Raw genomic sequence first — 26345 nt, 5'->3', positions numbered from 1 at the left:
CTCAGAAAGATCCAATACTACCTTTTCACACAGCCCTTCAAAAGAAGGTCATAGCTAATTGGGAGACCCCAGAATCTGGACCTGCAGTAAACAAAAAATTTGCAAATAAATATAGACCATCATCATCTGATCCAGACTATTTAATTAAGCACCCAACACCTGAAAGCTTAGTGGTCCAAGCATCTACATCAACAAGGCAGTCTGCTTACCCATCAATTCCCCCCGATAGGGATGATGAAAGAATTGATACATGGTCTCGCAAGATTTTTTTTCTTCAAGCAGTATGGCTTTAAAGTCAACCAACGTTACTTGCACCCTTTCCAGATTCACCTACACCCTGTGGGACTGTATAAGTATAGCGGCTGAGCACATTCCAGAAGGTGAGGAAAGAGAGGGCTTCCTGGCTATTGTGAAAGACAGAAAGGAGTCAATGGGGGAATGTCTCCAGTCAGGATTGGACACTGCTGACAGCATCAGCCGGTCCATGGCTTCTAGCACAGTGCTACGAAGATTTGCGTGGCTGGGAAAGTCTGGCTTTGCACCGGATGTGCAGGCCAGACTACTCAATATGCCCTTTCTCGGCTTGAGGTTGTTCGGCTGCAAGGCGGATGAGAGTCTGGAGAAGCTGCAGACCTCTAAGGTGGTGGCTAAATCACTTAGCGCCTCCATACGTCAACCTCAACAACACTCCTACTCAGGCTCATCTTCCTGGAGGGGTCGTCCTTTTCATTTTTATTCCTCATTTGGAAGAGAAAGAGGACAAAAGAGATTTCCTCGTGGTGGACGAGGAAGGGGTGCTAGATCAGCCCCAGCAGCGGCAACTGTCCCTTCAGCTGCTACTGCAGCCGCCTCTAAGCCACTCTGAGGTCTTGAAGCACAAGACCCCGGTGGGAGGCAGAATCTCTCGGCATCCACCGGGATACAACTCTGTCAGAATTCCTCAGGAAGGACAAGTTCAAGATGGTCACCCTTTCTCAGATCCTTCAGGCTCTCCAACTCCAGGACTGGTTGGTATCATTGGACCGTCAGGATGCTTACTTTCATGTGCCAATCCATCTCAAGCACAGAAAGTACATCAGTTTTGAGTTCTGCCATTCGGGCTGACCTCCGCCCCGAGGGTTTTCACCAAACTGATGGCGGTTGTGACAGCGAGTCTCAGGACAAGGGGGATCGACGTCTACCCCTACCTGGACGATTGGTTGTTCAGGACTTGTTCACCCGAACAAGCCCAAGAACATCTCAGAATCACCTGCCACTCCCTACACAGACTTGGCTTCTCCCTCAATTAAAAGAAGTCCCATATGATACCATTCCAAAGCCTCCAATTTATCGGAGCGGTCTTGGACACTTCCTCTGGGAAAGCCTATCCTCCTGAGGTGAGAGCTCAACACATTCAGCAGATGATTACAAGATTCCAGAATGCCCAACATCTTCTGCCTTTCGTTTGCTTTGAGGTTGTTCGGCCTCATGGCATCCTGCATTTTTCTGGTGCCAGAAGCCTGATTGAGAATTAGATCCCTTCGATGGGCTCTCAGGACTCAATGGTCCCAATTTTCAGGGAATATGTTGGATGATCTGTAAGTTCTGATCAGAGTTGCTCAAGACCTAGTTTTGTGGGCTTGCAAAGACAATATTCTCAGGGGAGAGTCTTTTTGGCAACCATGGCCGGAGATAACAGTGGTGACAGATGCCTCACTCACGGGGTGGGGAGGCCACACCAATGATCTGACAATCAGCAGTCGTTGGTCTCCATCGGAGTCCAAACTAGACATCAAACATTTGGAGCTGAGGGCAATCAGACTAGCGCTGAAGGCCTTTCTGCCCTCTGTACGGAGAAAGAATGTCCTGATAATGACAGACAACACAGTGGCCATGTACTACCTCATCAAGAGAGGAGGCGTAGGGTCGCTATCACTGTGCAGAGAGGCAATGCAGCTCTGGTTCTAGGCAATACAAGAGGGAATCTCTCTGTCGGCAGGTTCACCTAGCCCGAGAGCAGAACACGGCACAGACCCTCTGAGCAGGCAGAGCACTGTATCCCACAAGTGGGAACTAGCTCAGGAAGTCCTTCAAGAGATTTTCACACTTTGGGGAACCCCTCAAGTGGATCTGTTAGCGACCGAGGTCAATCGGAAGTGCGATCAGAACTGCTCAAGGGAATTTCCTCCAAGAGGAGCTCTTATCAGGAATGCTAGGCTGATCACTCAATTCGTCGGAACCAGAACTGTCTTTATGCAGAACCCACTCCTCCTCACCTAATTCTTCTGTAGACTCCTCGCGTCTTTGCCCCTTTTTTCTTGTAGACTTCTTTTTTGAGAAGAGATATGGTCTTCCGCGGTTAGAAGCCACCCTGTTCCCCCTCGTAGTACCAGGGAAACAAGGGACTCCCTTTCCGTAGAAGCCATAAGAGAGGAAAAAAGCGTATGCTAAAAAAAAACTCTCTTTTGTGTTTCGATCTTGTTGCGGAGTAAGGATAACCAGACAAGGTTCTTTTCCAGGTATCCGAAGGAGAGGATGTTCCGGGTAGCAGAGGATCGCAGAGACCGCTGAGGATCACGTGAATGCTGAGCTGGGCAAGGGGAAAGCGGTAAGAGTGGAATGCCGGTTAAGCGGCGGCAGACCGGGAAAAGGAAGAGTGGAAGCAGAGACCGAAAAGAAAGAAAGAGGGAGAAAAAAAGCAGGAAGTAAGAAGAGAAAACGGAGGAAGGATAAATGGACCCGAAAAGAATGGGTAAAGAAACAGGTAAGCTCAGAAGAAGGTAAGCACAGAAGAAGGAGGGCCGAGACCCGGGAAAGGCAGGACAAGGAGAGAGGGAACGGGACTGGGAGGAGGAAAGAAGATAAGGCAAAGGGAAAAAAAATACCGGAACGCTAAGACGCGCGAAGATGAGAAATCAGCGAAGAACCAAAGAGGGAAAGGGCACCGGAAAGAGAAAGGCTAAGAAAAGGGCAAAAAGGGAAGAGTACCGGAATAAGACCGGCAAGGCAGCAAGCAGGAAACTGGAAGCGAGCACAAGCGACATGGAGCGTGAAAGCTTCAGTTGCAACGCGCCGAGCAAAACAAAGAGGCGTGGTTAAAAGCGAAACCAGGAAGAGGCCGGAAAAAGACTAGAGCGTAGCAACAGGAAATGGGAAAAAAAAGGTGGAACAATTAATGGCGGCGGAGTTGCAATTGGCTTCTCAGGCTCCAAGGGAATCTCCTTACAAACTGCATGACAGCTCTAGGGGACGTGTTCGTAGTGGACTGGGAGTTTCCACTCCTGTACGCGTTTCTTACAGTCCCTGTGATTCCTCCAGTAATCAGGAGGTTGAGAAAGTTCAGGAAAACCATGATCCTAATTGCCCCGGATTGGGCCAGGAGGATGTGGTACCCGGACCTTCTGGACATATCCATCTGCCCTCCAATATGTCTTCCACTAAGAAAGGATCTTCTCTCGCAAGCGGAAGGTCAGGTTCTCCATCCAGCGGTCAAGGCAACTCAGCCTTCACGCATGGTTCCTGAGAGGCTCAGATATGAGGATTGGGACCTCTTGGACGACGTAATGGATATTTTGCTTTCAGTCAGAAGGCCAGCAACAAAATCCTTGTACTGGTGTCATTGGAATAAGTTCAGTAACTGGTGCAAGGATAAGAATGTGGATTCATTCCTATGTGGCACAACTTTGGTGCTTTCTTTCCTGTTACATTTAGCAAATCTGGGGCTCCAGATTGGTACAATAGATTGGTACAATGAAAGGATACCTAGCGGTGCTTTCTATCTTTAAGCACTCGTCTGAAGAAGTGTCTTATTTCAAGATACCTCTAATTGTATATTTCTTGAAGGGTCTCGGTAACGTGTAGCTCCCAGTCCCATTTCATGTCCCTGTTTGGGATTTAAATATAGTATTAAAATTCCTTATATGCATTCCTGTTGAGCCTTTGCATTCTTGTCCTTTAAGGCTCCTCACACTGAAAACAGTCCTACTAGTGGCTATCACATCAACCCGAAGGGTGAGTGAGTTACAGGCTCTCTCTTGTAAGCCTCCTCACACTATTTTCCATCAAGTAATACTCAAGGTTAAGCCTTCATTTCTATCAAAGTAGTTTCTGATTTTCACTTGTCTCAAAAGGTCATTTTGCCATATTTCTATCCTCCCACTCATGCAAGTAAAGAGGTAGAAAGACTTCACAGGCTAGACCCAAAGAGGGCTCTCCGCTTTTATATTTCTAGATTGGCAAAGTTTAGGCAAAAAGACTAACTTTTTATTGGATATACCCGTCACAAATTGGGCCTACCAGAAACTAACCTTATCCAGGCGGATAATTTTGGCAATCGGAGAATGCTACAGGCTGGCGGGTAAAGAACCTCCAAATGGGCTAACGGCTCATTCCACCAGGGGCATGGCAACTTCGACAGCTCTTCAAAGGGGTGTGCCGGTGCAGGATTCTGTGCAGCGGCCACTTGGTCGTCTACGCATACATTTGTGAAACATTATTGTTTATATTTAACCTTGTCCCAATTAGGTCTCTTTGCCAAGGCCGTTCTTCATACGGTCCATGATTAGAGTTAATTGGTACTCCCTCCTCAAAATACTCACTGATTTGGGAGTCTATCAAAGATGAGGAATACGTGAGAGAACACAATCCATTCGAAGAACAAGTTACTTACCAACTAGTAACGTTCTTTCGACTGGATGTTCCTCCCACGTATTCCTCATCGACCCTTCCAGCCTACCCCACCATACAAATTACATGAATTACACTTTGTTTTCCTTGAGAGCTTATGGTCTAGTGGTATGCCTGGTCAACTCCTCAGTTGAGAATATCGAAAAAAGAGAACTGAAGCCAACGGGTGCAGCTGTCTCTCTCAGCTTTGACGTTATATAGGTTTATTATGCCCTGTGAGCTATGGCCTCCCAATATGGAAGGGGGAATTGGGATTCAGACTTAGGCTATAAGTTGACTGACATTGAGTGGAACGTTATATGTGCAGGTCTGTTTAGATTTAAGGTTCATTTGATCCTGCGTTATTCGGAACAGCAGATCACTAACTATATACATTGGTCTCCATGGAAACTGTGGCCCTGTAAATTGTATGGTGATAATGCCTGTTGGCACTGTGGAAGTGATGTGGGTTCCACCTTGCACAAGCATTTCTTTTTGTTCAATATCTTTTTATTGTGATCAATGATTGCACAGCAAGTACTTTACAACAAAATTTGCAGTATGAGGCAAATACATTACCAGGTATTTTCAGTTTTAACATCAAAACTTTCAACTGAAACTCCCCCACCCCACATTTACAATTGGTTTGTTTAGTTGAGTAGAGAGTCAGTGGTAAACTATTATGTGATGAAGCGATATTTGGTTGATATCCAGCAGTCTCGCATTGCCTTTCCTCTACTGCAGCTTCCTCATCCTGCCTGCGCTATAAAAAGACCCCTTATTGTGGCTTTCGCTGCTTCCCTTACTGTTAGGCCTGGTAATTTGCCAGTGTTGGTGCATTAAAAAAATCCCTGTACTTCTTTGTCTCGGGATTTCCTAACAAGTTTATCTTTAAATAGCATATCATTGCATATCCACTTCTTGTCTATAATTTTGCTGGGTCCCAGATCCAGACCTATCAATAGCATTTCGTGGTCTATCCACCTGACTCGCTCAATTGTAGAGTTTATTAGTTGGTATTCGAGCACCACTTCCAGGAAGATGTTGTCTATTCTAGAGAAGGTTTTGTGTGATGGGGAGTAAAATGTGTATGCCTTCTGTCGCGGGTGCTGGGCTCTCCAGGCATCTACCAAAAAGTGTTCCCTTATCAAACTCTGGAAGGAGTCTCTCTCCCGTGGGGGGACTGCTCCGCCTCTATATGATGAAAATCAGGCCCCCCCCACAAATCAGAGCTCTTATGCTCCTGCTGTTCAGTAGTTCAAAGAAGTCTCTGCAAAATGGTAGTTGCTGGGTATTTGGGGCATATACTGAACATAGGGTAACCTCCCTTGTTTTAATGATCCCATGCACAATTAAGGATCTTCCATTAGTGTCCCTGCGTGTTTGTGTGATCTGGAGCCCGAGTGAAGTGCTATATAGTACCCCACCCCTCTGTTTTTTTATGGCCCTGATGCCCATATGGCCACTTCTATGTGTCTACCCCTAGGAGTGTACTCCTCTTTGTCTTTGTATTTTGTTTTTTGTACAAATAAAAGGTCTAGTTTGGCCTTTTGGAAGGTTTTCACTAGCATTGACCTTTTCTGTGGTGAATTGAGGCCCTTGACATTTAAAGACCCTGTCTGTACTAAATCAGCCGTCATGATTTGTGTAGGGTGCATGCATTATGATTAGCTGGGGATTGGACATCTCCCGTTTGTGAGCCCTTTTTGGTTTTTGGGGTAGCCACATCTCAGTGTTAGGTGCGTTTGGTGCCAAGTCCATCCCCCAGCCGGACTCTTTGCTGTTTGGTGTTTTCTGGACGATTTCTCTGTTTCACTCTCTCAACTTTTCTCTAATTCCCATGTAATTTCCTCTGCAAACCCCATTCATCCCTTTCCCCTGTGTCAAAAAGAAAAAAGGAGAAAAAAAGCCTCCTCCTGACTGTGGAGATGCCCTTGGAAGGAACATTGGAACACACTCCCCAAGGATCTTTTTGAGCATGAAATCTAAACTCATCAACAGATAACAAGCATGAGAACGTTAGAACAATTCAATACATCTCCCAGCCCGGCGAACATTGTGTGGTCAGCCATGTAGAGGGGTCCTATAGTGTCACTCTTGCAGTAACACACTGTTGTCTGGTCCTTTTGTCAGGACCCTGCTCCCCGCCGCCTGGTGAGCGTGTCGTCTGCTCATTTATGACCCCCCCCTTCTTGTGATGTGTTCTTCCTGATCATGGGTTGTTTAGTCTCTTGAATTTTCTTGTGCCTTTTGATCGGCCTCTTTGTGGCAAGGGTCCGAGTGGCTTCCTTGTTGGTTCTGATGATGATGGCAATATCTCACTGTCGGCTATTCCTTCCTTCTCTCTCAGGGCTCGCAGCAGGCCTACCGCTTCCTCTCCTGAGACCGCCCTATATTCTTAATTGGCGTGCTCAAAGAGAAGCAGGAAAGGATAGCCCCATCTGTATCTTCTCAACCAGGCGGTTAGGGGTTGACAGCCTCTTATGTGGGCGGAAGAAAAATTGTGGTATATCTTCACTCTAGAGTCTTCGAAGTCTATGAACTCCCACTCTCTGGCTTGTTGCTCTGTTTCCACTTTGTGCCTGTAATGATGGGTTTTAGCTAGCAGTGAACATGGGCTACCGAGAGGGGGCACCAGCGCGGTGTACTGTATCAAATTCTAGATCCGGGGACAAGGGAGACGAGAACAGGGATCCGAACAGTGCTTTTACCCTTCTTTCCAAACTCACTGGTATCTCGTTGGGGGCTTCCTTGAGGCCTTGGATTCGTATATTTGCTCTCAATTCTCTGTTTTCTAAGTCATCGACCTTTGCCGCCAGGTCTAGGTTTTGTTGTTCCAGGTCATGAAAGTGGCTTTCCACCCTCATTTCATTGAGATCCGCTGATTGCTGGTAGTTTTCGAGGGCCTCGACTTTGTCCTCAACCTTATGCACCCTTTCTTGAAGGGCAATGACTGTCGTCGTCGGAATAGTAGGGAGCGGATTTCTTCTAATAAAAGCTGCACGTCTGTTTTTGTAGCGGTTTTCTGGTCTCCCACGGGTATGAGGGGAGCCTCATCGGGTGGGAGAGCTTCCATGTTTGTTTGCTTCCGGCGGAATTCTCACAGCTTCTGAACTGTGGCTGGGTTTATCCCACTCTGCATGTGCACCTGTCCTCGTTTGTTTCCCTCTCATGGGGGCTGTTGAGAGCCTGGCCGTTGGGCTCTGGGTGCCCTTCTCGTCGCCTTTATGCTCTGCTAGAAGCTGCTTTGCCAGCCATCAAGTGAGTTGTTGAGACACGAGAAAAAATGGGAGGTGGTGCATAGCGCTGTGTTTTTCTAGGGGGGGACCTGCCGCGCCGCTCTTTTGCTGCCACACACTTGTGAGGCCTTGTGCCGTCTTTTGCCAACAATGGCCGTCACCGCTCTTGTTGGTGTCTTTGGCTCACTCAGTTATATGCTCCCTTGGGGTTCTCCTGGGTATTAGCGGCTGCTCCGGGGTGTACGCCTTGGTAAGGGCGCTTCGTGCAGGTTGTTCACTCCTTGAGGTAGCCGTGGAGTGTTTGTCACTCTGCGCTTTTTGCAGTTGCGCCTGGGACCTTCTTATGATTGGAGAGAGAGGGGTGGGAACTGTACCCAGTGTATTTGGGGGTGCTTTCAGAATAGACTGTCTTGATCAGTGTTGCCCTTCCATTTGTATTGCTATGAAAAATTGTCCGCTCGGCTTTAGGGCAAATGCGTGGGCTCCTCACTGCCTCTCCTCTCTTCGTGTGTTTTCTGGTGCCTTTGTGTCTACCGCCCACTCCCTGTGCTTCGGAATTCCTCGTGGGGCGGACTGTGGCACTACCTTTTTTCCTTACTGCCTCTCACTCTCTGTGGGACCCCCCACTGCGGTCTTTACTTTCCGTTCTTATCAGGGCGGAGGCTTTCGTCCGCTTTCCTGCACCCCCTCCCTCCCTCCCTCCTTACCGGCTGTGCCCATAGACGGGTTGCCTGCTGGAGGGGGGTTGTCTGCGTACTATCTGCCGTTGCTGCGCGGTGAGCAGCCTTCATGCGCCGCTCGACCCATCTCTGCAGAAACTTCCACTCTCCAGTCTGGTCAACGTTGTGTGGCGCACAAGCAGCGGCTTGTGAGCTGTGTCCTGCAGTTTTTTTGCAACGTCCACGCTTTTGCTGTACAAGGGCATTCTCCCCTGCCCTCTCCTCTTCTCTGCTGGCACTTATTGTCAGCTCCGATGCCCCCGGGCTGTCTCTACGTTTTCCCGCTGCTGGCGTGCTCCTCCCCTTTACTTCTTCGAACTCAGCGTTCCCCAAACCGATTTTACTCGGGACTGGGGTTATATGCTGCAGAATGCTTTAAACACCGGAACGTGCTCTGAGCAAGGCTCGCAGGCTAGGCTAGCTATGTGTTCTCAGCCGTTAATCGCTGGTCCTCAAGGAGTCTGACGTTCAGGCAGCCATATTGCCTGCGCCCCTGGTGATTTCCCACCTTGCAGATGTTTTAATAGTTTTAGGCCAAAAGACCTTTTTTTTAAAAAAAAATAAACTGAAAAAGAACGATTTAGAAAGATTGTTCTGTGACCGCACAGAGCGGTCTTTATAAATCAAACTGTTTGCCCTTGCGCCGCGCACGTGTGCGTGCAGTCATTGACCGGCACGGCAAGATCAAGAGGACGAGCTGCGAGGGAGTCAGAGGTAAGTGTCTGTGTGTGTGTGTGTGTGTGTGTGTGTGTTCCTGTCTGTGTGTGCGCGAGAGTGTGACTAAACGTGTGGATCTAGAGGAGGATCTTTTCCCGTTTTCTGAGGGAGCACGAAATCGACAGAACTAAATCTGACTTTATGATATGCGACTTTCAGAAAAAAGGTAAGTGACATAGAACCGTTTTAGTTATGCAGTTCAACTATTTTAGGGATGGGGTTTTCAAACGTATGAACTTAATATTGGGTTTCTCTCTATTCCGGGTTCCGCTGGTTGTTGTGCTGGGTTTATTTGCCTCCAATACTGGGGTTTGTGCCGGTAAACTCTTATGCGGCTTACAGAGCTCTCTTGGTGACTAAGAAATAATTCTTGAAGTTCTGGAAAAGTGACGCTAGCCCCTCTGCTGATGATTGGTTGCTGGGTTTGTCGCACCTTTGCAGGAGAGAGTGTCTTTCCATGCGAAAGAACAACATCACAGATGCAATGAAATTTGGAGTGATCTTAATGATCTGTATATCTAAATTCGGTATTGCCCTCCCCCTTTGACTGTTCTCTTTCCTATGTAATTGATTGCTTTGTTGATCTAATGTATACACTGTACCTATTTGCTTGATATGTTTGTAATTTACTTCGTGGCTTCTTTTGTGTTCCTTTATCTTTAAAATAATAAACATTATTTTAAACAAAGAAAAGAAAAGTCAAAAATATTAGTTTTGCCAATATTTGTTTTCTTGGAGTCTAATGGAAGTTCCTAGATTAGGCAATTTACCAGTACTGTGTGTAGGGTCCCTTTTCGAATTTCTCATGATGTCTTTTAAGCATGTTAAAAGCGTCTTCATATTCTGGCTGAGCAATGAGCCACGGCTTTTCTGTGACCTTGCATTCAACAGTCATCCAGTAGGTCAGTAGCAGGCTCCTGCAAGATGGTTCCACAGAATGGTGCATCCAACTCATAATAACACTTTTGAATCTCTTCAGTTAACAAAGATTCCTTGTGTGGTTAGCAGGGGAGGAGGGTTTAGGGTGTAGGGAGCGGGGCAGATACTGCTGTGTATTTGTGATGCAGCGAGCTTGGCCTGGTGTGTCACTGCTGGTAGCCTCTGTGTATTCAGCATTAAATTGCAACCACCAGTTATTATTCATATGAATTAGTGACTTGACATATGGATGTTGCCATATGTGGTCATGGCTACTGATTACTGCTGAAAGAGCTGCAGCTAACAAAAACAGCTAGGTCTTTTTTGAGAAATTCTGGAAAATTGTATGTGGCAGACTTTCATTCCCACAACCTTGAAATTGTGAGCTGACCTAAACCCATCAGCTGCCTTTCTCCTATTTAATCTTATTGCCTGCATCCTTTCCTCATGGATCCTAGGGATGAGTCCCGAAGCACAAAGAAAATGCTGACTCAGAGAAATTGTGTTGAAGCTATACCGTTCCTAACACTCTGCCTAGAACTGTTATGTCACCAAGACTTTACCTGGTATCCTTAGACACTAGACTTCTACTGACTTGAGGGAGCTGGTTATCATTACCTTGAACCGTTTGTTACACAGCATCGAGTCACAAGCCCTCAAGCATCCTATGCTCCCAAAAAACATTGCTGTCAACTGACAGCCCACATGGCACTACCCATAAAAAAGAAAAAAGTTACAATCATCAAAACTTAGAGTTGATATTTTAAGGATTCCATCTCCTGTCTGAATTGCCAATGCTGGACCATTGCATGCATCATTGGAACCTGAGGCGTGCATTCTGCAAACTGGGATGTTGTACCTTTCCCTCTTCGAATGGATTGTGTCCTCCCACGTATTCCTCATCTTATGATTAATCGTTATCTCCAGCTTGGCTGCTTCGGAAAAAAAAATTCTCGGCAGAGGGCGCTGTGCTCGAGGTCGTGGCATCGATTGTCCCTCGACGTACTCCATACTCTGTCGATGTCACTGATGGTATAAATAGCTCGAGCCACGCCCGTTGCTTTAGTTCCGTTTTTCCGATCGCTTCGCTATCGAGAACGGCGCGCTTGAGATTTTCTGTGAAGAAAATGTCGTCTTCTTCGACTCCTTCGACACCCAAGACTGGGTTCAAGAAGTGTGTAGATTGTGGATCGAAAATGTCGATCACGGATCCCCACTGAGTTTGTCTCTGGTGTCTCGGTTCCAGTCACCGGACCGACGACTGTGGTTCCTGCCAATCCATGACTGAGAAAGCTCTTCGTGAGAGGAGAGATAAACTGTCGGTGGGGAGGGAATCCTCTAAGAAAGCTACGTCCAAAAAACTTAAGAAAGCGACTGATTCAAAGGAATCGGATCGCCATAGGCATTCAAAGAGATCTCGATCTAGGAGTAGATCGAGACACTCTTCTTCCTCGTCCAAAAAAATGAAGAGGAGACATAGATCTCCCTCATCATCATCTTCCGAGTCGACCGAAGAAATTCGATGTCCGACAAAATCGGATTCTCCCAGAAAATTGGAAGAATTTCGTAAAAAGATGATGGAGGTATTCGAGAATGTGGCACGACCCCCTCGAATGAACCTCGGAAGAGCCATACCCCTAAGGTCGCTCCATTGGACAACAAAGGGAAGTCTAAGACTACCTTAGTAAAAACCGGTAGTGTCGAGGATACTCGAAAAACTCGAGTTGACGACAAGTCGTCGAGGACTCTTCGAGAGTCGAGCATCTCTACGGTGCCATATAAAAAACATAAGTCCTTGAAGGCTTCAACGACTTCATCCACGCCATCGGCGTCGACCGTTTCGGCATAGAAACCAAAAATCACCTTGACGCCTGTATCGAAGTCATCTTCGAAGTCATCGAAGATTCCTTCGACAACTTCGAAGGATTTTTCTATTCCTTCGACGCGTATAGTAGAGGAAGAAAGAAGATTTACTCCGTTGCCCAGGTCAGACTTTTTAAAGTCCATGTCCTCAATTTATGAGGAATCTGGCCCGGCGGAAGAGGAAGTTACTCCCTTTGGAGTTTCATATGGCACGAAACAAGTTCCTGAGGAACTCATTGATCAAGAGTCCAAAATGAGATCCCTGAGTGACACTCTACATTCTGCCAGTGGAATTGACACCTCCCCAGAATTAGAGTTTGCCAGACCTGATCCTGCAGAGCATGTAGACTCAGGGTACAGGAGTCTTATGACCAGAGTAATTGAGTATATGGGTTGGGGTAACACTTCACCCGTTTTTGAACAAGATGACATGACGGATATAATTGTCAGAGGTCCTCAGAAAGATCCAGTTCTCCCCTTTCACAGGGCTCTTCAGAGGAGGGTGGAGAAAAACTGAGAAAAGCCTGATAGCATTGCTGCTGCAGATAGTAATTTCCCCAAGAAATGCAGACCAGCTGGTACGCATCCTGAATACTTAAACAGGCATCCGACTCCAGAAAGTCTAGTTATTCAGGCAGCATCCACATCAAAGAAAACTGCATATCCCACTATCCCTCCAGATAGAGAGGATAAAAAAGTTGATTCCTGGGCACGTAAAGTTTTCAATTCAGGCAGTATGGCCCTTAAATCGACAAATGTCAACTGTACCCTGGCCAGGTCTACCCATACCCTGTGGGACTGTATTTCAGCGGCAGCTGAGCATATTCCGGAAGGCGAGGAAAGGGAATGCTTCCTGAATATAGTCATAGACGGGAAGGAGGCAATGGGGGAATATCTCCAGTCTGGACTGGATACTGCTGATAATATTAGCAGATCCATGGCTGCAAGCATTGTGCTACGCAGATTTGCGTGGTTGAGGAAGTCGGGGTTTGCACCAGACATGCAAGCCAGACTCCTCAACATGCCCTTTGATGGCTCGAGGCTGTTTGGCAGTGAGGCTGATGGAAGCCTAGAAAAACTTCAGACCTCGAAAGCGGCAGCTAAATCGCTTAGTGCCTCCATGCGCTAGCCTCAAAAACCCTATTCCGGCTCATCTTCCTGGAGGGGTCTTTCTTTCCGTTACTACTCCTCATTTGGTAGAGGAAGAGGACAGGGGGCAAAAGAAACTTCCCTCGTGGAGCACGAGGAAGAGGTGCAAAATCAGCCCCAGGAGCGGTATCTGTACCCTCAGCCACTCCTACAGCCACCTCCAAATCCCTCTGAGACCTTGTTGCACAAAACACCAGTGGGAGGCAGGATCTCTCAGAATCTGTAGGAATGGCGAGGCATTACCTCAGATGCTTGGGCACTGGAAACAGTAGCTCAAGGTTACTGTCTCCCCTTTCAAAAAAGGCCTCAGAATCATCCACCAGGAGCCAACTCCGTAAAAACTCCAGACCCGCTCCTGTTGCAGGAAATGTTAACCCTGCTAGAGAAAGGTGCCATAGAACAGGTAACTGTAGCGGAGAGGAACAGGAGTTGGTACTCCCCATATTTTCTCATCACAAAAAAGGACGGAGGACTGAGACCCATCTTGGACTTAAGAAACTTGAACAAGTTTCTCAGGAAGGACAAATTCAAGATGGTCATTCTTTCTCAGATCCTTCAGGCTCTCCAACTCCAAAATTGGTTGGTATCATTGGACCTTCAGGATGCTTACTTTCATGTGCCAATCCATCCAAAGCACAGAAAGTACCTGAGGTTTGCGATTGGCAACTCTCATTATCAGTTTCGGGTTCTGCCATTCAGGTTGACCTCCGCCCGAGGGTTTTCACCAAACTGTTGGCAGTTGTGGCAGCGAGTCTCAGGAGAGGGGGTATTCACATCTACCCCTACCTGGACAACTGGTTGATCAGAGCAAGTTCTCCAAAACAAGCCCAGGAACATCTTTCGATCACTTGCCACTTCCTCCACAACTTGGGCTTCTCCCTCAATTTCAAGAAGTCTCATATGCTATCATCCCAAAAGTTCCAGTTTATCGGAGCAGTCTTGGATACTTCCTCGGTAAAAGCCTTGCCTCCCGAAGTGAGAGCTCTCCACATCCAGCAGATGGTAACGAAGTTCCAGAATGCCCAACGTCTACCGGCCTTCGATTTTCTCAGGTTGCTCGGCCTCATGGCATCCTGCATTTTCCTAGTACCAGAGGCCAGGTTGTGAATGAGATCCCTTCAATGGGCACTCAGAACTCAGTGGTCCCAGTTCTCAGGGAATATGTCGGATCTTCTGCAAGTCCCGAGCGCAGTTGCTCAGGATCTTCTATGGTGGGCTTGCAACGACAGCATTCTCAAGGGAGAATCTTTTTGGCAACCATGGCCGGAGATGACAGTAGTGACGGACGCCTCACTCACGGGGTGGGGAGCACACACCAACGATCTGACAATCAGCGGTCGTTGGTCTCCATCGGAGTCCAAACTACACATCAACCTGTTGGAGCTGAGGGCAATCAGACTAGCGCTGAAGGCTTTTCTGCCCTCTGTACAGGGAAAGAATGTCCTGATAATGACGGACAAAACAGTGGCCATGTACTACCTCAACTAAAGAGGAGGAGGAGGGTCACTATCACTGTGCAGAGAGGCAATGCAGCTATGGTTCTGGGCAATACGAGAAGGAATCTCTCTATCGGCAATTCACCTAGCCGGAGAGAAGAACACGGCGGCAGACGCTCTGAGCAGGCAGAGCACGGTCTCTCACGAGTGGGAGCTGGCTCAGGAAGCCCTTCTGGAGATCTTCGCCCTTTGGGGAACCCCTCAAGTGGATCTGTTCGCCACTGCGATCAACCGGAAGTGCGATCAGTAGTGCTCAAGGGAATTTCCTCAAAGAGGAGCTATGGGAGACGCATTCGTAGTGGAGTGGAAGTTTCCACTGCTGTACGCGTTTCCCCCAGTCTCCGTGATTCCTCAAGTAATCAGGAGGTTGAGAAAGTTCAGGAAAACCATCTTACACTTTCCTCTCACGAAGAATGTATCCGTCATGGGGCACGCCTGGATGTTCCTCCTATATTTTCATCGAAAAAACAGAACTGAAGCAACGGGCGCGGCTCGAGCTATTTATACCATCGGTGACGTCGAAAGAGTACGGAGTATGTCGAGGGACAATCAACGCCACGACCTCGAGCACAGCGCCCTTTGCCGAGAATTCTTTTTTCCGAAGCAGCGAAGCTGGAGATAACAATTTATCATAAGATGATTAATACGTGGAAGGAACATCCAGTCGAAAGAACGTTACAGTTGGTAACTGGTTCTTCTCCAGCGATTCCTCTTTTCTTTGGCACACAACTGAATCACCTACTGTTCCAAATCAGTCCTTTCTAGAATAGCTGAAAAAGGAGATGGGCCACTGGAAGATTGGAGCCACCACGATTCACTATCCATTTTACAGGGTCCCCAGGTATTGACTTCCAGCTGTTTGAAATAGGCAATAATAAGTGACTACTGTCTTCTCTGTATTCTTGTTGACTCAGAATCGCACTATAGGCAATGCCTGTCTTTAATATTTAGCCCTGTCTTTTAAGTTTGGTCTAATTATTGCTATTGGAGATCAAGCAGTATTGGTATACTGCTCGGCCCATCAGATGTCTCTCAGTCTCTTGCATCCATACCCTTCCCTCTACTATTTTCTCTCTGTATGACATCCCAAACCTCCTTCTTGGGCTCGCAATCTTGGGGTCCACGCTAATAGCGACCTATGGTTGCAACAATTAATCAATATTGCTGCCTCTGCTGCTCATATTAATCTCCTCAACATTCAGAAAATGTGCCTTTTTCTTACTAATCACTTGCAAAAACTCTAATCTCCTCTTGCTGTCCACAGACTGGACTACTGCTCAAGCCTACTCCTTGGCCTTCTTCTCTACTCCTTCTTCCTTCCAGACAAAGTCCTCACCTTTTCTATATTTACTCCACAATCTACCCAGATCCTCCCCCACTTCTATCTACCAGCAACATGCTGGTTGACTCTCCATGTTTAACCGCTCTTTTGTCAAGTTCCTAATCCAAGTATACAAAGTTATCAATGGCCTTGCTCTTCAATACCTGGCTGATTGTATATCAGTTTGTTCACCATCCTGTTCCATCAGATATTCCCCTGCACTCAACCTCACTGTCCCACACCCTCCTGTGCCTGGTCTCGCTTCTGCTTCTTCTCCCACTCACCACGCTACATTGGAACCGACGGCCAATAACAATCAAAGCTAGCCCATCTGTGGATCTCTTCAAAGTTCAGCTTGAACTTCACTTACTTGCTGAAGAGGTAGCTCCTCCTGGCCTCTTCCCCGATCCTCCTTAATCCTCCTTAACCGGATCCCAAAACTGCCTCCAGTGACACCTAATAATGTAATTTTGTACATTTGAATTAGTATTGAGCCCCCCAAGGTTAATCTTACCCATGCTATATAATATGCATTTTGTTCTGTTTTTTGTTGTTGTTGTTCCTGGTATATGTCCTAGTTTTTTAAACCCTCATAAATTAAAAAATACAATGATTCCTGTAAAGGACTGAATCCCATGTGAACCTATACACGTCGTATGATACCCTCAGGGTAGGCACTGTCAGGTTTGGTACTAATAGGTCTCAGTTAACTTCACACTCAAGCACTATGAAGCATCCAAGAGACTGTTTGACCCTGAAAGACTTATCTGTAACCTGTACCATATTTACGTATATTTATTAAAATGTAAATCATATATGTACGTTATCTCTTAGCTGACATTCCTTCAATCCTTTACTCTGTTACCATGTATGCTTGTCTACCAAGCTCTCCTACCTATAGTTGGCTCTGTATGCATGACCACAGTTACCTCTGTCGAGCTAATAACAGCTTAACAATTGCCTCTTTGCCTAGTTTTAGGAAGGGAACCTCATATCATGAACACAGGGTAGGCTAATTCATCCTAGCCCTTGTAGATTAATATTTGTTTTTTTAAGACTGTATAATTTGTTGGAAGCTGTGGTGTGGCATTAGATGTGATATGACATTTTCTTTACACAGGTCGTTTAGACATTGATGTTGAGTATGTGGAAGATTGTAAGAGGCTGGCCAAACAGTGCAGGCTCCAGGATCTCATTGATGCACTGGAAGATAAATGTAAAAAAGTCTATGAATTTGGTAAGATGCTCATCTTTGTCTTACTCCATATATGTATAAAGCTACTCATGTGATTAAGTCCTTTCTTTTTGTTTAAAATCTATTTATAATTGGTACTTTCCTCCGACAGATTTCTCATCTTAGAAATATGCTCCAAACGCAAGAAAATGTTTTCAGCTAACAGAGGTGCATGTTGACTACACCCATTACTTTATGTGACATCATGTATACTATGTATAGAACCTCATGTGCCTATGCCGTCAGATGTAAGAAAATCTCTGTGCAATTTTCTCTTGTGCTCCTTCCCCTCCCTCTCTGTCCCAAAATAGAACATCTTTTTACTGTAGAAATGGCCACGTTGTAGGACTTTTAGAATGCATTGGTAGTCGATTTGCCACTTTTGATTCTTTAACAAAGCACACTTTTGTTATTATCCTCTATAGCCCTTGTTGTTCTTCTCTGTAAGATGTGCTTCTCCTGAGTATTTGTCAGGCTCAAAAAATTCTGGTCTCCTAGTCAGGGATTGCGTCCTGGGCTTAAGCCTACTGCCGGCTCCAGTCAGATTCACTGGATCAGTGCCTCTCTGCACTGCTGGTGGTTTTGCAGCAGCTACCTCTTAGGCAATGGCTTCAGTAGGTGACTTTCGAGGGGATTGGGTCCTCCGACGTATTCCATATCTATGACATGTAATCACCACAGCTGTGCTGCTTCGGAAACTTTTTTCGGCGTCTGCGTCCTGCGTCGGTGACGTCGATGCGCCGTCGTCGAGGACCTGCTCCGACGTCCGACGTCATCCGATGTGATAAGTAGGACGCACGACGCCCGTAGCCTCAGTTCCGTTTTTTCCGCGAACGTGTTGCTTCGTGAATCTCGGTTAACGCCTCGACTCTTTGGAGTTCTGTTCTTCTCGGTTCTTCGAACCTGTTCATTTTTGTGAAAATCCTTCGTGTGAAGATGTCTTCTACTTCGTCTTCGACCCCGCGTCCGGGCTTCAAGAAGTGCGGGGAGTGTGGGTCCAAGATGTCGGTGACGGACTCGCACGATGCCTGCCTCTGGTGCCTCGGGGAGGCCCACGACACGGATGACTGTATCGACTGCCAGTCGCTCACGTCCAAAGCCTTACGCGAACGTAAGAAGAAGTTGTCGGTAGGTCGGGTGTCCAAGCCCCGGAAGTCGAAGTCTGCGGGGCTTTCGACGGATGATTCGAGGGGTGACTCTCCGCGTCATCGTCGGAACTCTCGTGGGTCTCCTTCTAGGAGTCGGTCTCGCCACTCCTCAGCCTCTTCGAGGCATTCTCGGAAGCGCCGACACCGGCCGTCTTCCAGGTCCTCTTCGGAGGACTCTGCCCGGCACGTCGCTTACCCCACCAGCCGTGCGACGCCGGAGGAATGGGCTTCCTTCGGGAAGAAAATGCTGGCGATTCTCGAGTCACAGGGTACTAAGCCGTCCGTGCCCCCGAGTGGGGTCGGTCGTGAGAGGTCGAGAGACACCGCTCGCAAGTGTGGTCGGCACGAGTCACGGGAGAGGTCCCGTTCGGACAAGGAGACTCGTTCTCGACGTACCCGTTCCAGGTCCCGGTCCTCGACGCGTTCAAGACCATGTGCACCTGTGAGGTCTTCGAGGAAGACATCGACGTCTGAGGCGTGAAGGGCATCGACAGGCTTTCTCGAGGCTCCGAGGAAGTCGTCGAAGCCGTCGACGCTCAGGTCGTCGAAGGACACGCTCGGGGCTCCGGCTTCGAGGGCAGTGTCGACGCCGCCGATGCTGGCGGCTCTGCATCTGACGTCGACGCCGATTTCCTCGACGCCGATCCTCTCGGCGCCGATGCCTGTCCTCTCGACGCCGGCGCCGATTCGCTCGACGCCATCAACGCCTTTCGTGTCGGAGGTACCCCGTGGCACAGGGGAACCCCCTAGGAAGGCTCTGGTTAAGAGCAAGCACTCTCGGGTGCCTTCTTTTCGCCACCTGGAATATATTTCAGAGGCGGATGAGGATTCTGATGGCCTGGTTCCTAGTCAGGTTCCAGATGAAATTGTCTCAGGCCATAGTCAGTTTGACGATTTGAGGCAGTCACTGCATGATGCCAGTGGACTGGACTCCTCTCCGGAGGTGGAGTTTTGTAGGCCTGAGCCTGGCTCTCATGCCGATTCCTCGTACCGGCGCCTTATGGCTAGGGTTTCTGAGTACTTGGGATGGTCTGCTCCCCCAGGGGAGTTTGTGCAGGATGATCTAACGGACATCCTTGATGTTGGTCCCCCAACTGACCCGGTACTGCCGTTCCATATGGCTTTACAGAGAAGGGTAGCGGCGGCTTGGACTGCTCCGGAGAGTCTCCCGGCGGTGGGCAGATCCTTGTTGCGAAAATACCGTCCAGCCAGTAGCGACCCCTGCTACTTGACCAGGCACCCCACTCCGGAGAGTTTGGTGGTGCAGGCGGCCACGGCCCCGGCAAAGCAGGCGTCGTACCCTACCATCCCTCCTGATAGGGACGACAAACGTTTTGATGGCTGGGCGAAGAAAGCGTTTTCTTCTGGTGGTATGGCGCTTCAGGCGGCCAACTCCATTTGTGCCTTGTCTCATTTCACACACACTCTGTGGAACTGTGTTGCGTTAGCGGCTGAACATATTCCCGAAGGGGACGAACGGGATGGTTTCCTTGCTATGGTCCAGGATGGTAAGGATGCCATGTGTGAGTCCGTTCAGTCGGGTTTGGACTTAGCTGAATGCGTCAGTAGGTCCATGGCGGCGAGCACCGTGATACGCAGGTTTGCGTGGTTGCGGAAGTCGGGGTTTGCTCCTGATGTGCAGTCCCAGCTCCTCAACATGCCCTTTGACGGTGAACACCTTTTTGGCAGCAAGGCTGACGAGAGCCATGAGAGGTTGCAGACCTCAAAAGCTGCAGCAAAGTCGTTGGGCGCTGCAGTTCGCCAACCTCCGCCTTTTCGTCCTAGGGGGCAGCAGTGGAGGGGTGGTTCCTTTCGCTATTACTCGTCCTTCAGTAAAGTGAGAGGAGCTGGCAGCCAAAGAGGCCAACGCAGGGGTACCAGAGGTGGACGACAGGGTACCCGTGGTGCCAAGGCCGCTCGGGCAGTTGCCTCTTTGCCCTCAGGTAACGCCGCAGCCGCTCCCACTCAGTCATGAGGCCATGTCCCATGGTTCACCAGTTGGGGGAAGGCTGGCGCAGCATCTTGTAGAGTGGCGAGCCATTACTTCAGATGTGTGGGTTCTGGAGATCATAACCCACGGCTACTGTCTTCCCTTTCGGCACAGGCCTCGCGACAATCCACCGGGGAACCTCTCTTTGCAGAGTCCGGATCTGCTCCTTGCGCAGGAAATTCAAGCCCTGCTGGAGAAAGGCGCCATAGAACTGGTGCCTGTAGCAGAGAGGAACAAGGGATGGTATTCCCCTTATTTTTTGATTTCGAAGAAAGACGGGGGCTTGAGACCCATCATGGACTTGCGCGGTTTGAACAAACTCCTCAGGAAAGACAAGTTCAAGATGGTTACTCTCTCTCAAGTCCTCCAGGCCCTTCAGCTTCAGGACTGGTTGGTGTCACTCGACCTCAAGGATGCTTACTTCCATGTGCCGATCCATCCCAAGCATAAGAAGTACCTGAGGTTCGCGGTTGGCGACTCGCACTTTCAGTTTCGGGTCCTGCCGTTCGGATTGACCTCCGCCCCGAGGGTTTTCACCAAGCTCATGGTGGGGGTGGCAGCGCATCTCAGGCAAGGGGGGATTCACGTCTACCCCTACCTGGACGATTGGTTGATCAGGGGGAGCTCTCACGAGCAAGCCCTGGATCATCTGTCCGTCACCTGCCACTCCCTTCACAGGCTGGGCTTCTCCCTCAATTTAAAGAAGTCCCATTTGACGCCAACACAGCGGCTCCAGTACATCGGAGCAGTGCTCGACACTTCCCTGGGGCAGTGTTTTCCTCCCCAGGTGAGGGCTCTTCACATTCAGCAGATGGTGCACAAGTTTCAGCATGACCAGACGCTCCCAGCGTTCGAGTTCTTGAGGATGCTCGGCCTCATGGCATCCTGCATTCTTCTGGTGCCAGAGGCTCGTCTGCGGATGAGATATTTGCAGTGGGCACTCAAGACGCAATGGTCGCAGTCCTCCGGCAGGATGTCGGACCCGGTTCAGGTGCCGCCCTCGGTCGCCCGGGACCTTCTGTGGTGGGCCGTCGAAGGCAACTTGATGAAGGGGGCTCCATTTTGGCTTCCCTGGCCGGAGGTGACGATTGTGACGGATGCATCCCTCACGGGATGGGGAGCTCATGCCAACGGGCTGACAGTCAGCGGTCGTTGATCTCCGTCGGAGTCCAGACTCCATATCAATCTGTTGGAGCTGAGGGCCGCCAGGCTAGCCCTGAAGGCTTTTCTGCCGACTGTGCGAGGAAAGAGTGTCCTGATCCTGACGGACAACACAGTGGCCATGCACTACCTCAACAAAAAGGGGCGGCAGGGTCACTTCCTCTGTGCAGGGAGGCGATGCAGCTCGAGTTCTGGGCCATCCAGCAGGAAGTTTCGATCTCGGCAGTTCATCTGGCCGGAGACGAAAACGTGACGGCGGACGCTCTGAGCAGGCAGAGCGCGATCTCTCACGAGTGGGAGTTGGCTCAGGAGATTCTCCTGGAGGTCTTCGCCCTTTGGGGGACCCCTCAAGTGGATCTCTTCGCCTCCAGTGTCAACCGGAAGTGCGAAAGGTTTTGCTCGCGGGAATTTCCTCCAAAAGGAGCCTTAGGAGACGCGTTTGTGGTGGAGTGGTCATTCCCGCTGCTGTACGCGTTTCCTCCAGTCCCCGTCATCCCGCAAGTGCTGCGGAGGTTACGGAAGTTCGGTTCCCGGATGATCCTCATTGCTCCGGCGTGGGCTCGGAGGACGTGGTACCCGGACCTTCTTGACTTGTCCATCTGCCCTCCACGTCGTCTTCCCTACCGAGACGATCTGCTTTCACGGGAGGGGGGTCTGGTTCTCCATCCAGAGGTCAGATCCCTCAACCTTCACGCTTGGCTTCTGAAAGGTTGAGGTATAAGGATTGGGACCTCCCTGAAGACGTGATGGAGGTGTTGCTTTCGGCCCGAAGGCCAGCAACAAAGTCTCTGTACCGTTGCCGTTGGCGTAAATTCTGCGACTGGTGCAGAGTTCAGAGTGTGGATCCTTTTGCATGTGACATCCCCATGGTTCTGTCCTTTTTACTTTCTTTGGCCCACAGGGGCTTGCAAGTGGGTACCATTAAAGGTTACCTGGCGGCGCTGTCCATCTTTAAGCGCTCGTCTGAAGAGTGTTCTTACTTTAAAATCCCTTTAATTTCACAGTTTCTGAAAGGGCTCACTAATGTGTTCCCTCCGTCACCTTTCCTGGTGCCCGGTTGGGATTTAAACCTTGTTCTTAAGTTTCTTATGGGTGCTCTGTTTGAGCCTTTACATTCTTGCCCTTTGAGGCTGTTAACTCTGAAAACTGTGTTTTTAGTTGCGGTTACTTCCGCTCGCAGAGTGAGTGAGTTACAGGCACTTTCAGTTAAGCCAACCTTCACTGTATTTCACAAGGACAGGATTGTCCTTAGAGTTCGTCCTTCTTTTCTTCCGAAGGTAGTGACGGAATTTCATTTGGCCCAGAAGGTTGTTCTTCCGGCATTCTATCCTCCTCCGCATCCTGGTAAGGAAGAGGAGAGGCTCCATAGGCTTGATCCTAGGAGAGCTTTAAGCTTTTATGTTTCACGCATGTCCCGGGTCAGAGTGGACGATCAACTCTTTATTGGTTACGTTGGAAAGCGTTTGGTGCAAGCTGTGACGAAACAGACTTTGTCTCGCTGGATTGTTTTGGCCATCTCAGAGTGTTACCGCTTGGCGGGTAAGGATCCACCGGCTGGCTTGCGGGCCCATTCTACCAGGGGTATGGCTGCATCTACTGCCCTGCAGAGGGGTGTTCCTATTCGCAACATCTGTGATGCAGCCACCTGGGCTTCAGTACATACATTTGTACGTCACTATTCCCTCGATTTCATCCGAGGACAGGATCTGGCCTTTGGCAAGGCGGTCCTTTGCTCTGCTATTTGATTGGCTATTCTAAATTTTGATTCTAAATTCTTTCCCTCCTCCTTGCTCTGGTACTGCTTTGGGAGTCTGTCATAGATATGGAATACGTCGGAGGACCCAATCCCCTTGAAGAACAAGTTACTTTCTTACCTGGTAACGTTCTTTCGATGGGATGGTCCGACGACGTATTCCATATCGCTCCCGCCCTGCCTTCCCCGCTGCAGAATTTCTTTTGCGATTGCAGCTTACGATCTGCAAGGCTTTGTGTCTGACTGGCAGTTGACTAATGTCACACGTTCTGGGGGAAAAAACTACAACTGAGGCTACGGGCGTCGTGCCTCCTACTTATCACATCGGATGACGTCGGACGTCGGAGGAGGTCCTCGACGACGGCGCATCGACGTCATCGACGCAGGACGCAGACGCCGAAAAAAGTTTCCGAAGCAGCACAGCTGTGGTGATTGCATGTCATAGATATGGAATACGTCGTCGGACCATCCCATCGAAAGAACGTTACCAGGTAAGAAAGTAACTTGTTCTTCTCTCTTGATCCTTATTCTCCTCTGGCTCCTTCTAGTTTCCTTCTAGGGTCAAGGCTTTCTGCTGGCCCTTTTTTCTCACTATCTAACTTGTGCTCTCTTACACTGTGGCCTATTTTGCTTGCCACCTCCGACTGCCTTCTTCTCCTCTCACTGAAATCACACCAATTCTCTGGAAGGCCATTATAACTCCCTCACCGTCAATAGCTTTCTTCCTTTTTTATATATTGGTTATGGACTTCGATTATTTAATGAGAGACTGAATTTAGGGGTTAGTTTCTCCATTTGTGCGTTTATAATTGGTCCATACCTAATGGGTTCACCTCCACTTCATGCGTGGACCCCTTGTTTTCACTTAGATTCAGGAAAGGGGTGGTTTCTACTTATCAAATTCAGCCAGTGCACTTGTGTCTAATACCTAAGGGCTCAAATTGCTTGTTTTCCATATGTACACCAGAAGAAAGCCACATTAGCTCACACACCACATAGCTGCCGTCACAAAACATGCAACCTACAACTACACGTCTTTGCAAGATTAGATACATCTTTCCCCCTGACGACTTCTGCACTGCAGCCCAAGCACAAGTTCTGTCCAAGCTGGACTACAGAAAAGCTTTCCTCACAGCACCCTCGCCTCAGATCTTGCCCAGCACCACTGGCTCCCGTACCCCAGAAAATTGTCTTCAAAGGACTCTGCATTATATACAAAGCAATCCACCTCAAAACCCTGTCAAACCTTGACAACAAGTTGAAACCCATCACCCACACAAACACCGGACAAGCAACCCAAAATTCGGCAAACTAACAAGTGCACACAAAAAAAAGCATTCAGCCAGTGGGCACCCAGAGCCTGGAAAATCCTACCACTTCACATCTGCATTGTATCCTCCTTTGACACTTTGTGACAGTGCCACAAGACCTAACTCTTTCCTCACACCTAATAATAATAATAATAACGATAATAATAATAATTTAGCATTTATATAGTGCTACGAATCCTCAGGCATCTGAGCGCTGCTTATGGTATGTGGTGCTCTTTTATCGACCTCGGAAGGATGAAAGGCTGAGTTTGGCCCTGCCGGCATTCGAACCTGCGTCAGCAGGCTCTGCACAGATGTTAGCGAGCGCTCTACGCGCTGTGATATCGGACCGGCACTCGCCATTTCCCCTGCCACTGCTTGTCTATCATAATATGTATAACGAAAGGGACAGTCCTCACTGGCGAATCCTACGGCTGGATCAAGAATTATAATATACAAAAAGGGGGTTGTCGCCAATGTTGATTTGATCATACTGCTAATTGTGTATGATTTCTTATTCGTAAAAGCTGTGGTGGCATTAAAATGATTGCCAAAGACCCTTACCCGTGGTCTGGGGTGCAAATTAAATGGCAAGAGTTGAAGTAAAGAAATGAAGCAGTCTGCAACAGTTGCAACAAACACAAAGCTAACCTTCTTCCATTGACTAGAACATGGAATTCATTTCAGGTTAATATCATCTTTTCTTCACTGTTATAGGTTAGACATTTCAAGAAGATACATACCAGTTAAAGATTTAGACATATGGTACAGAGCATGAGTCTCATGCTGAACCTAAACAGTGTTTGAAACAACAGTTTGATACTTTACATTTGAGTCAAAACATCAATACAAGCTGAGGCAGGTACATACCATAACTGAGTGCCATGCTCCACAAATACACATATAAAGTAAATAAAATTGTGGAAATACAAATTCACAAGAGTATCTAGTGTCAAGCAGCTAAAATTGTGTGTCTTCAAAGGAACAGACCCCAGCTCATGTGGGTCTAACTGCAGTAAGAAATGACCAATCCTCGGTCTACGTCTGGAATATAATTCCCTATGTTTAATATAGATGTGCTCCTCAAGAGCCAGGTCCTTGGACTCTTTGGCTCCCAGAACGGTGGTCCCTTCTTCCGGGCCTCAGGATTGTGTCTCCCTGAAAGTGAGAGCACACATTGAGAAAGCTTTAAAAAAACAGAAAAACCTTGAGTCTTGAATAAGGGTAAGAGGGATCTGTTATTGATCTATAATGCAGGTGACATCACTTGTATTGGTAGTAGTAGCAACTGACCTTGTGCTTGGGTCGGGTTGGCTGGTGTGGGCGAAATCAGTGTTGCCCTCAGATATGTTGCAGTGCCAGAGCCAGCAGAGTCTTCATTGGCGAAGTCACAGTCTGGTAGAGCGATCAGGACGGGGTCCTGAGTGTGTCTGTATGGACAGAGTGCAAGGGAACTGTTGAAGGTGGGCCCTGGGAATGGTTCTGAAGAAAGGCAGACCCACGTGGGCTAGCACTCTTACCTAGAGTGTTTGGTAGCTGTGCATGCGGCTGATAGCAATGAAAATGTGCAAACGCTTTAAATCCATTTCTGGAGTCTGCCCAGACACGCTGATGGGGGCGGCGAGGCAGTGAAAACCCCTTGTTCTGCCTGATTCAGAGAAGGAGAGAGCAAACGGAAAACGG

At 48.5% G+C, this 26345-nt stretch overlaps 1 protein-coding gene across 2 annotated transcripts in view; it reads left to right on the top strand.

Moving 5' to 3' along the window:
- ABTB1 (ankyrin repeat and BTB domain containing 1) overlaps positions 1 to 26345 on the top strand; it is an 870760-nt gene that overhangs the window by 307493 nt on the left and 536922 nt on the right. For both annotated transcript variants that reach the window (XM_069643370.1, XM_069643371.1), the window contains exon 7: positions 17187 to 17303. In XM_069643370.1, coding sequence (XP_069499471.1) covers positions 17187 to 17303 — 117 coding nt within the window. The remainder of the gene's footprint in view (positions 1 to 17186; positions 17304 to 26345) is intronic.

The sequence above is a fragment of the Ambystoma mexicanum genome, chromosome 2p (assembly GCF_040938575.1).
Source record: "Ambystoma mexicanum isolate Mex_15411 chromosome 2p, UKY_AmexF1_1, whole genome shotgun sequence".
Lineage (NCBI taxonomy): Eukaryota > Metazoa > Chordata > Amphibia > Caudata > Ambystomatidae > Ambystoma > Ambystoma mexicanum.
The sequence above is the reverse complement of the archived record's forward strand: the minus strand, read 5'-3'. Positions and strand labels throughout refer to the sequence as shown.